The following is a 12,391-nucleotide window of genomic DNA, read 5'->3' as shown; positions in this document are numbered from 1 at the left end:
CAGAAGAAGCAATTTAGGGGGCATAGCCTTAACAAACCTTCTTTGACACCCCAAACAGATCTCATGTGGCTTATGCACAACCCCCGCACCAGGTATCTACCTATAAGACTTGCCCATCTGTTTGTATAGACCATTTCTCTGCTAGACTGTAAACTTTCTGAGGATAGAACTTATGGCCTTGTAAGTGTTTGTGGAATGAGAATTAGAGCCAGGAGGCCTGAAATGGATTCTGGGTCCTGTTTGTGCCAACCAAGGAGTTCACCCAACATCTGTGAGTTCACTCTCTTCACAATGAGAATGTCGTCATCAGGGATTCTCTCTCTCTTTTTTTTTTTTTTTAATTTCATCCCACTAAGAGGTATGACTAACAGCAATTCACAAATTACTGAATCTCAGGTGGGTCGAGCTGAAGAATAGTTCACCCAGGGTGAGGGGCCCTGAAGTACATCCTAAATGCATGGTTGGGTAGAGCATGAAGGATATACCTTCAGTCATGGGTAAACATTTTAAAAACGCCTACTCAGTGCTGGACTTTGTCCCCATATAATGTATACATAATTAAGTCAAGCAACTAGTTTCAGCTATTTTGTTTACCATCTATTTTTTCCCACTGGACTGTAAAGGGACCATGGGTGAGTTGCATTGAGAAGGCAGCTTCTGTGCCATGACTGAGAGGAAGAATGTTCTTGGGGTGTCCAACCAGACATGCAAAGTCAGTCCAGAGTTTTGATGTTCCATGACCTGGACGAAGCCTGGTGTGAAGGCAGACCTTGCAGACGAGGGGAGGGCAACCAGGAAATGAGATCAGAGAGGCAGCCAGCACTTTGTATGTTATTCTGCCAGAAAAAAAGGCTTCCAAGAGCCTACTAGTGAGTGTACTACATCCTCTCCATCCCACTCAGAAGCACAGATGATATATTAGGTCCATCCTAGTATTTACTAAGAATAAGAAGAAAAATAACTTTCATTGTATTTCTTCCAAACAATTGTCCAATTGCTTTCCATTCGTCCTCTCACTGAATTACTGAAACAAAGTGAAGCAGTCACTATCATCTCACGTGATAAAGATGCCACATACATAAAAGGAAGTTGTACATATATGGGGAGAAGAATGTAAATAATTGAAGATGTTCTCTATGAATGTTAACATCACTGGTTCATCAAGGATACATTTGTCACATCCCAGTGACCATTTTGCAAAACCTGGTGGATGATTTTGAGATGACAGAACACCAATGAACATACACCAACAATCACTGTCAGTCTTCAATTAATTTAATTTCTGTTATCCTTCTACATATAACAGAAAAGCGTGAGTTTTACAGAACACCAAGAGATTCTACTATAGGCAAGTGGCCAAGAGATTGGTCAAGTTTAGTGGTATTTGTTAAGGAAGACGTTGGAGGAAATGCTGTGGGTTGAATGATTTCCCTCCAAATGTCATGCCCACTCAGAACCTCAGAATGTGACCTTATTTGGAATGAGTTTATCCAGATATAATTAGGTGAGTTCATATAGAATTAGAGTGGGTACCAAATCCAATATGACAGGTGTCCTTCTAAGAGGGAAATGTGGACACAGAGACAGGCAGGAGGAAGGCCACGTGAAGATGGGACACTGAGACTGGAGTGATGTTGCCACAAGTCAAGGCATGCCAGAGATCACCTGCAGCCACAGAAGCTAAAGAGGCAAGGAAGGATTCTCCCCTGGAGCCTTCAGAGAGGATATGGTCCTGCTGACACTTTGATTTCAGACTTCTGGCCTCCAGAACAGTGAGAAAATACATTTCTGTTAAGTAACTCAGTTTGCGGCGCTTTGCTATAGCAGCCCTAGAAAACTAAAAATGGCACCCAGTTTCTGCTGGCATGCTAACAGGAGAAGGAGATGGTGACAGTGGGCACTTACTGGCTACATACATCCACTGGCCCTCTTGGGTTCTTAAAGAACTGGTATAGCAACCAGGACTTGGAGTCCTACACTTGCTCCTTCTAGGTCTTTTTCTGGTTGGAGAACTATGAGAAAAAGAGAGAGAGTTTGGGGTAGGAACAAACTCAGCAGACAGTGGGCCAGGGTCAGGTCTATGTTCAAGGAGGACCCACAGGTTTTTCTAATGCAGTGAACTTAGCAGTGTATTTAGGAGCATCTCCTCTAGTAAGGACTAAGAGCCCCATCCCAGAAGATGAGGTCATGGAGTCTAAATATTCTATATTATTAATGTGTAGAGAGCTGTCTTTCCATGCTCCATTTGTTTGTCTGCTGCCTGTCCAAGTTAATTTCTGGAAGACATTTTTGGTACATTTCATTTTCATTGAGTATTTCAATTTAACAAGGATTTAATGAAAGTAACCATTTCTAGACATGTTGGCAGGAACTAAAGATACAGATATAAAGGAGGCTTGATCGTTACCCTCCAGGAAGTCTCCCTGAAGGAAGGAAGGCAAGAATCTCCAGCACTAAGTTAAGCCACAGTGACATCCATGCAACAATGACAGACATTCAGTTGAGAGAGCAGCCACAGAGGATCCCTGGAAGGGGGCATCTGAGCCAGATTTTGGAAGTATTCTTATTTTGCTGGGAACATTAGAGTGTATACAGTGGGAGTGGCAGAGGACTGAGAAGAGGAAGGTAGTTTCCATTTCCTTAAACAGGGAGAGATGCAGCAACATCATGTATGATTGTGTCATTCTGAAGTTCAGAGAATGAGATAAAGGGAGTGGCAGAGGCTGCAGAGGCACCAGGAGGACCTGTAGGGTATGCTAAGATGTGCCAATATCATCCCTTGGACAAAATGGAGCTGCTCAAGGTTTTGAGCAGGTCCGTCAGGTCTTACCAACCTCAGATGTCTGCAAGCAGGCGCAGCTGTGTTCACACTGTGTCTCTCAGAACTGCACCACCCTCCTCTAACTTCTCTGGGGCTGCCCTGTGCTGCTCTCCTCCACCCTGAACAGGCACAGAGGCCCTGCCACCCTTTTCTCACACTTCTTAGTGGGGAGGGAGAATTTCTGGAGCACTCTTAAAACAGTAGTCAGAGAGCAAGTTGATTCAGAATAAAACTGAGTCAGAAGCCTGAGTCATGAATGGCTGACCAGACCCCAAACCAGCACAGATATGCTCCATACTTCTTCTCCTTCCTCACAGTCTATAAAGTCAATGTGCTGTGGAGGTCTGGTCACAAAACAAGCATCTTTACAGCCCTGTGGATGTCATGCCTTCACTCCCCACCTGGCCACCAAAGCATGTGAGTTGGAGACCACTGGAGACTGAGTTGCCAAAGCCCCAGGTTTGTTTGGGCCCAAGATGCTCAACTCCTCTATAAGCTGGGGGGGTGTCATCTGTCCCCTTCATTTGTAGGAGGATTCAGGTAGAAGAGAACCTCTCTGGTGCATTTCTTCTGGTTTGTGCTTTTATGAAGATTTGTATTCTGCAAGAAATTTTTAGCGAATTTAATGTAGATATATAATTGCATTTTCTCAACTCTAACATTTTAGAAGCATGGGGCTCTATTGAGAATTATCAGAACACTAATAAGATAAGATTTATATGTACCTTCCAAATCAGCACAAAGCTAATGCATTCATGATTTTTGAAAGCTACATGCAGGCCTGAATTACGCACCTATCAACAGGGAGTTACCCTAAGGAGAAAGTGAGGGAGTGTAATGGCAATCCTATATGCTTTCCCAAGGAGACGGTTCACAGATGTTATAAAATGTGGTTGTCCCACATTTGGAGCAGCAAGGATGGGTGCTGAGTGACCACGGGTGGCCTGTGTACACAGGGAGTCAGGAGGACTATGAGATGTGAAAATCTGGGCCCCTTTGTGAATCATTCCTGTGCCAAGATTTAGACCATGGCGCTCAGATTCAATAAAGAAGGAATGGCCACACCATTTATCACTCATACGAGGACACTTGAAAGTGGAAAGAGGCAAGTTTAATACAAATGCAAAACAACAGGGGTTGTCTTCAGAGAAATCAAGGTACACACTCAGAGAGGATCCAGTATGCAGAAGAAAAGTCCTGAATGTCAGTGGAGAGTTCCTAACAAGAGCAGTTACAGCGGCCATAAAATGATAAAATGATGATAGTTGTTCTTCTGCCCCACTAATTTTTGACTATCACTGCAAACATTACTGATAATAGCAAAAAGCAAGAAAATGTTCCATCAATGTGGATGCTCTCTGGTAGCTTTTCACTTTTTCCTCATAAGTAACTAAACTACCATTCTACTAAAATAAAAACTGAGAAAATGTAAGCTTATTCCTTTCTCTTTAGACAGAAATTAACCATTAGAAGTGGGGCACTTGCAGTCACTGATGGAGCAGGTACTCTATAGCCTGTGCAGGCAGGACTCCTCTGTAAGGATGAGAAAATAAACCTCCAGATATGTGAATGCCTCTGTTTCATAATTTAAGTAACATTATGAAAAATTAGAACAAACAAATATCTTACTTTAAAATAGCAACTCTTAGAAGAAAATATTAAAATATCTTAATTCTCAGACTCAAAATAATTTTGAAGTGCATTACTTCGATAACAAATGAATACTGGGAGAGGAGGAAAAATGCTTTCAAATGAAAAATGTACTCGTCAAATTAATAATGCAGTAGAGAAAGTGAATGGTTATTTGAAGTCAAGTGAAAATGGTATCAGTGAAATAAACACCATGTAGAGAAATTCTCAACAGTCTCAGAAGAAAAAGACAAGAGGTAAAGTCGAGAGAGGGGAGAGGGTGAAGGAGAAGACAGTTAGAAGCAAAATATGATGTGGAAATACACATATAGATGATGCTTAATATGTTCAACATGTAAAGTAAAATTTTAAATAACCAAAAAACTTTGAAAATATTCAACTTCAATAGTAATCAAAGAGCTGCCTAATAAAGCAATGAAATATCAGGTTTGGACTATCAAAACTATTAGTTGGAGTTTAGAGAACTGAACTTCCTTTCTCCCACTAAACTAGGGGTCTTGGTTTGTTCTAATTACACATATAACTACCACCTAGAACAGTACCTAGCATGTAGTAAGTGCACCATAAATATCTGTTGAAGAAAATAATCAATGACTTTGTAAGACTGTTAGTTGGCACACATTTATAAGGGTAATTTGGCAATATCTACCATAAAAATACTGATGCCTTTGCCCCCCAAAATTCTACCAGAAATGTATGATGGTAAGAATAAGTAGTCACATAAATCTAACTAAACAAAGATTCTTATACAGCATTGCCTATAATAGGAAAATAAAAACAAATAAATAAACCTTTATATGCCCCTAAAAAGAGATTGTTTAAATAAATTAATGTGCCTCCAACAACATATGACTAAAGAATCATTCAGTAGTCAGGGTACTGCAGTTTTCATGAGTAAAGTGGTTGTACTGATACACAAAATAAGAGATACAAAAATATTATGGAGTGTAAAAGAGTTGCATAGGGTATTATAGTGTAATCTTATTGTGATAAAAAAACACAAATGCATGTAGATACAAGTATTATGTATATCATGCGGCAGATTATCCCAATAGGTTTACAGTAGATATCTCTGGTAAAATTACGTGTGATTGTTTTTTATTTTATTTTTTGGCTAGCCTGTGCTTTGTATTATTTTCTTCAAGAAACATATTTTATAATCAAAAGACTCAAAATAGTGACAGCTCTTTTATAGTTAAGGAGTGTGACAAGAAGGGAACAAACTGAAGAGTTTACCATAGATTTTTACTTTGTACCTGTATTTGTTTAAATCTAATTCCAAATTACACATCACTACAAAAATTACACAAATATTAGTAGGCTCTTAGAGATTAGCTGGTTATTTTAATAAGCATATATATTTGACAAAAGCAGGACACTGTCCTCTTAGTTGTTTTCATGATGAAAAGCCTAGCCAGTATGCTTGTGCAGTTGTAAACCAGTCATTTGTCTCCCCATCCCAACTGTGAAAAATTATAGCAACCTTGAAGACGATTCTGCATGTTCAATGTAGTAATGTCTGGGATCACAGCCATGACCGTGTCCGGCAGGAGGCGGGCCTCCCTGACTCTGCACAGATTGTCCCGAATCTAGAGAGGAGCCCGCTAAACTAAGGCAAAGGAACTTAGGGGATGGGTTTCCATTTTAGGTCCCCAACCCTTGTGTATGAATCTGCAACCCGGAAAGCTCTGAGTTCTTTAGTTAATTCATTTGGTGGCAAAAACCCAGGCTCTTCTGAACGCACCGGCAACAGATCCTGCTCGACTGACCCTGGCCTGGGGAGGCTTAGGGCTTCCATTTCGTCTGTGCTGTCAGAGAGGAGTGTACAACCGTGGGGCTGTTGTCCCAGAAACAACTGTGGAGGGCCTTGTGAAATATACCACATATATCTAATATGTTCTAGAATCCTAAAAATTCCGGAGTCTATCCAGCCCTCCTGTGGGGCAGGGCGTGCGGGCCCTCTGCAGGTCAGCGGGTCACCACATGCGCCCTTTCGCGCAGGGACTCGGCCACCACGAGGAGGGGTCAGAGGCTCAGGATATTCGGAGGCCAAGCAGCCTCATTGGCCTTAAGCGCCTGCCCTGAGACAGCCTGAGAGGAGCAAGAGTTTCTCCAAGGATCTCCTCGTGAATTCAGACCTCGGAAATAATGAAAACATTTACATTTCAAGTTTTTATCTAGAATTCTCAAAAGTGTCAAAGCTATTGCAATTCATAATCCACCTTGACATAAAGGAACGAAAACAACTTACCTGAAAAAGTAGGTCTCGGCCCGCTGGTAATGTCCAGGTGTGAGTCTGAGGGGAGGGTACTCGGTGGCTAGGGGTCTCACCATGAACAAGCCCATCGCCAAGGCCACGAAAAGGACTGGCAGCAGCAGGTCGGCGAGGGTGCTCTTCCCGGCGCGCAGCGTGTGGCGGAGCCTCCAGGCCAGGAGCGCCGCCACTTGTGCACGGAGCAGAGGGAAGCCCCGCACAGGTGCGGGCCGTGCTGGGGAGCCGCCTGCGAGACGGGCGGGAGGAAGGGCGGCTGGGTCAGTTCCGCATAAGTGACTGCACTTCTTCACTTGCCCTCTCAGTGGCCCTGCGGCATCACGCAGCCATGGGAATGCCACACAGGCCCACCCCATCAGGGCTCCCCTGAGGGTCCCCTTTATGCACACATAAAGTGCGGAAACTGGGCCTTAGGCGGGAAGCCTGAAATGCAAGAGGAAGTCTCTCGGGGCAACGCGTGGCAGGAGCAGGGCGTGTGCGCTCCGCTGCGCTTAGACTGGACGACACATCTACGCTGCCCCTTTGCTTCCTCCTCCCCTCTTCCACAGTCCTTTTTTCCTCTCTGTTCTTAACTCCAGGTCGTTCCTGGGAAAACCCCAGATTACGTGCGGCTCGGGATTCATTCAGGGAATAACCCCACGGCCTGCTTTTCCTCAGTTCCACCATCCCTGCTCCCCGCGCCTTCCACTTCCCCGCAGGGCATAGGAGAGCCCGGCGCCTGCCCCCTGGGCCTCGCTGCTCCCGCTCCCCTGCTCTGCGGGACACAGCGAATGTGAAAACATCCTCAGCTATCAGAGCGGTCCACAAGCAAAATTCGAAAGGAAAGCGTGAGCTGTGCATCACTGATCTGCTGATCATCCAGCCACGCTCCCTCAAGAGTGATCCTTTGGGGCCTCTACCAGCGAATCTCAGTAAATCTGGAGTTGAGGTTGCACGTTCCAAACAAGCTATGGAGAGCAGCTTTTCTGTCCACTGTGAGGATGAGAAGCTGGGAGCAGAGGCAGACGCAGCCCATGGACTGCAGTCTTAAACCACGTCCAAAGCAGGACTCACCCGGATCAATCAGCTGTGGTGATAGTTTTTCCCAGTGATCGACTCTAAAGTACTCCAGAAAATCCAGTACAAACTATTTCACAAGAAAGGCAGTCTTATAAAGAACAGATGTACTAAACAGATTTCACTGCTCACAAATATCAAACTGAAACATAGTTAATAGCAGCAAACAAGTCTGAAGATCCAAAAGAGAACATTTTTAAAGCTGTACCATGTGAAAGAGAAATCATTTGTCATAGCACTGAGAAGAGAGTTGTAGAGGCGTCATGGGGATAACAATGCATATCAGAGAAAACTCCTTCATTTGGGATATTTACTGAGTGCCCAGTGTGTGCAGGTGCTGGGCTCTTTGGTTTCTGTCCCCAACATAGGGGTTGAGATGAAAATGTAAAGAAATAGCCCAGCACAGTGTAACAAAGTGTCAGGCTGGAAAGAGTCAGTACCAAGGAGTGAGTCCTTGGGATGTTGAGGAAAAAGAGAAACAGGACCAGTGGCCCGGACGTTCAGGTGGAATCCTTGAGAACCCTGGGAGTTTACAGGCAGAAAAGAAAATATGGATGTCTAAAGATCAAAACAGGGAGGTAGAAATAGGCCTGTCATTCTCTGTGAATAGCAAGGGAGCAGAATGTGGCACATACGTGTAGCAAGTGGCAGGAGATGAGAGTTAAAGGTGGTCAGAAACCAAGACAAGAAAGACCCGCACACCCATTTTTAAGGATTTCAGGGTTTGTGCTGGACAGAAGACTTTCAAACCCAGAAGTTGCTTGGGCTGAGTCACATGTTAGACTTCCAAATTATAAGGCAAATTCATGTTTAATTTTAATGAGTAAAGTTCTAATGAGGATGAGGCATTAGGTGGTTAAAGCAGTGGTTTCTAAACCAGGCTGCCTATCAGATTCACCAGGGAACACTTTAAATGCTGGTTGCCAGGCCCTATCTCAGAAAAAAAATCCCAATCTCCAGAGACTCAGAGTTAAAAATGTGTTTTTATAACTTCCCAGAAGATAAAATTCTCAGCCAGGCTATGGAACCACTGATTTAATGCATTTATCAATGGTGAGCCACATACAGCTCTCATAAAGCAGTTATTAAGTCAGCATATAGAGAGATTATACTGCTAGGAAAAAGTATGTCATTAAACTAAATTTGACATATATATATATATATATATGTATGAATTATCTAATGAATTATGCTAACTCAAGCCTAAAAACTGGGATGTTTTGGATGCCCCATCCCTGAGGATTTCTAAAAGTAATTATTGAGATAATTTAATTACTTGATATCTTCACAGTCCTTTGACTAAGAAGCTCTTTCTCTGACAAGGTAAAATGCCATACTTTGTTCAGGCTTAAAAGGAATTGAATAGCCACAGTTTACCAGATGTCACAACCCACAAATTAGCCTTTATGTAGCAGCTTTTGACATTTACATCTAGCCACCCATTCTTAGCTGTCTGCCAAACTGTGCACTTTCTCATATTTGTGTACAGCAGGGAAATGGCTGTAAATACCTGTTTATTTGACAGAAGAGATTTTTGTTAAGTGATACAAAACTGACATGACTAAATGGGTATTGGATATCTACTCAGCAATTTACTCTGGTAACAGAGAAGGTATAGAGCAGACTCAGAGAGTGGTGATTTACGTGCACGCTGACCTGGCTCATTGAGAACAATCATCAGAGCCACTGTGGGGTGGGGAACATTCAATTTTTTAATGCTGGATTTGAATCTAATCTCAGCCACCAACATATCATGTGGATTCTGGAACATTATTTAACCTCTCTGAATGTCATCTCCTCACTTGCAAAGAAGAGATTTGTAATATTTTCCCTCTATGTAATGAAAATTATTATTAGAACAATTATTAAACTGCCAGAACAGGCGTAATGTTGACCTGGAGTCATAGTAAATGTTCATCAGACAGCCTCAATAACTCTGTGGGGAAAGATGTTTCTCATATTAAGAAGAATAAATTTTCTCCACCTTCCCATATATGTTAATTGGACATAAATGAGAAAAATAAAGGGCTAATATAGTTTGTGGTTATGAATCAACCACCAATCAAATATTCATGGCTTAACTCATGAAAGTATTCGCATGAATAATTTAACAGACGAAATTAAAATGCTGAGCCAAATTGTTATGAATTGCCTTCTTTGACTTATGAGTGCAATTATATTCAAGGACTCTAGTTTCATCCATAATCATGCAGTCCCATTTACCCTGTTGCTTGGAAAGAATGTCCAAAGAATTTTTTTTTCTTTTTTGATCAGTTGGTTGCAAGTTTTCAAACGTTAACACCTATGAGAAACAGCTTAAATATCAAAGTCTCAGCAAGCATCCAAGAACATGATCTCCACACTACCCAGTTCATCCAAGTGTTCTTCAAGATTTTAAAATAAAGCTTAGCAAACATAATGCTTTCAAGTCAATAAAATTAAGATGAATATTCCAAAGGAAAATGGGCACACAATGTTCATGAATATACAGTTAACAAAAGATTTACAAAATAGCCAATATGTAAATATTGCAATCTAAAGCAATAATTTAGTATCTAAATTCATCAATATAGTAAAGATTAAATATGGATCACCTTTGATTTGCTTAATCTCAATACAAGAGTTTTATTATAAAAAATAACATTTCATCATATACATAAGCCAGGTGATTTGTTACATCTTGTCAGCTCACACCTATAATCCCAGCACTTTGGGAGGCCGAGGCGGGGCAGATTACCTGAGGTCAGGAGTTCAAGACCAGCCTGCCCAACATGGTGAAACCCCAGCTCTACTAAAAGTACAAAATTTAGCCAGGCCTGGTGGTGCATGCCTGTAATCCCAGCTACTTGGGAGGCTGAGGCAGGGGAATCACTTGAAACAGGGAGGCAGAGGTTGCAGTGAGCCAAGATCGCGCCACTGCACTCAAGCCTGGGTGACAGAGAGAGACTCCATCTCCAAAAAAAAAATAAAAAGAAACAGAAACAGAAAAAGAAATGAAAGAGAAAAAAGAATATAATAACAAGAGGCAAGAAACAACTTAAAATGTTTAATATGTAGGTATTAACTGAACAAATGACAATACAATGATGTAGTAAAATATACTAATCTGCTTAAGATAATAGTATAGATAAATACTCATAGAGAATGTTTATTACATTTTGTGAGTGAATAAAGCAATTTAAGATGAAATTACATAATCTTTTGAAAAATGAACATGAAAGGTGGCTCAGTAAAATGAGTGAGAGAGGGAATATGACCCAGGTATTAACAGCGTGTATTAACAAAAAATGAGAGAGGGTTAAAACATCACATATGAAATTAGAGGAAAATACTTATCATATATCAGATGAAAAATGTTGCAAAGTAATACATATAGAATGAAGATAATTTGCTAAAACTACTACTATTAAACTGTAAAAATCAATATTTTGATATTATGCTTTTAGTGTAAAGTTGCATTTTATCCAATAATTCATAAACCCTACATTCCATTTGATAAAATGGAAGCTTTTAATTTAAAAAGTGAAGGTGGTATATAAGTATTTTATAACCTACTTAAAGCTTTATATTCTTGTGGTGAGATTATGACTCCTTTAATCTTCACAATTTTTTGGGTTTCTTCAGCACTGAACACTTAATCATCTTGTAAACAATAAATCACTTTGTAAAGACTGTACACTTATTCAGGAAATAAAGCATGGTTTTATGAGATAGAAACAGTATAATTCTCTGTTCAGTGAGTTACAGGATTCTAGTGCTGAAATGGATCTTTGAACTAATGTAGATCAAAAGATTCATTTATTTATAAATAAATCCAGTTCAAGAGAGGTTGTGAAAGGAGTTAAATTTGGGGAATTAAATTGAGTATTTACTAGCGCAAGTGCTATGCTAGGTGCTGGGTTAACTATTTGAATAAGGGTTTCGAGAAGTTCTTGGTCTTGTAGAGTCAAACTAGTAAAAAAAAAAATGTCAGAGAAACCTGAACAACACAGTGAAATATACATAATGTCAGATAAGAGGAAGCTTCTTCAAGGAGTTGGCCAATGCCAACAATTCAAAAATAAAAAGATGTTTGTGACAGGTAGGGAGGGTAACCAGAGTGTGAATAAATAGAAGAAATCTCATGCAAAGACATGGATTATGGGACAGAAACGTGCTAAGCTGGTTACAGAAAGGGTATGAGGGCTATTTTCTGCTAACCCCAGTCATAATGCTGGATTTCAGAATAATTGGCAGACATGAAAAGACATAAATTATTGTATCTGTCTCACCAAGTCAGTGAAATGGAATCAGGTGAGCTGCATGGAAACCTTAACAGTACTACAGGTTTCCTTGGGAAATGTACTTTTAATTCAATAGGCAGACACCATTAAGATGGGTACTAATTTTGTAAATGTCTCACAGGGGAAGTCACACACTCTACCATTAGGATGCCTGAATTCCAGCCCTGGCTAAGCCTGAATACACTGAACATTTTGGACAGATAATTTCTTCCCTGTTAGATAGGGTACTCTTCAATCTTTGTTCTGGTATAAATATATCTATATATATTTTATATAATATATAATTATATATACTTGATTATATATTTA

The 12,391-nt window shown here is 40.8% G+C and overlaps 1 protein-coding gene across 1 annotated transcript in view; it reads right to left on the bottom strand.

Annotated features, from left to right (window-relative positions):
• Positions 1–12,391, bottom strand: part of ABCA13 (ATP binding cassette subfamily A member 13) — a 503,546-nt gene that overhangs the window by 193,085 nt on the left and 298,070 nt on the right. Inside the window, 1 exon segment of the mRNA XM_017868548.1 lies at positions 6,723–6,972. Within this exon segment, the coding sequence (XP_017724037.1) occupies positions 6,723–6,972 (250 nt within the window).

The sequence above is a fragment of the Rhinopithecus bieti genome, unplaced genomic scaffold, assembly GCF_001698545.2.
Source record: "Rhinopithecus bieti isolate Rb0 unplaced genomic scaffold, ASM169854v2 scaffold_3527, whole genome shotgun sequence".
Taxonomy (NCBI): domain Eukaryota; kingdom Metazoa; phylum Chordata; class Mammalia; order Primates; family Cercopithecidae; genus Rhinopithecus; species Rhinopithecus bieti.
Note: the sequence above shows the minus strand (reverse complement) of the source record. Positions and strands in the feature narration are given on the sequence as shown.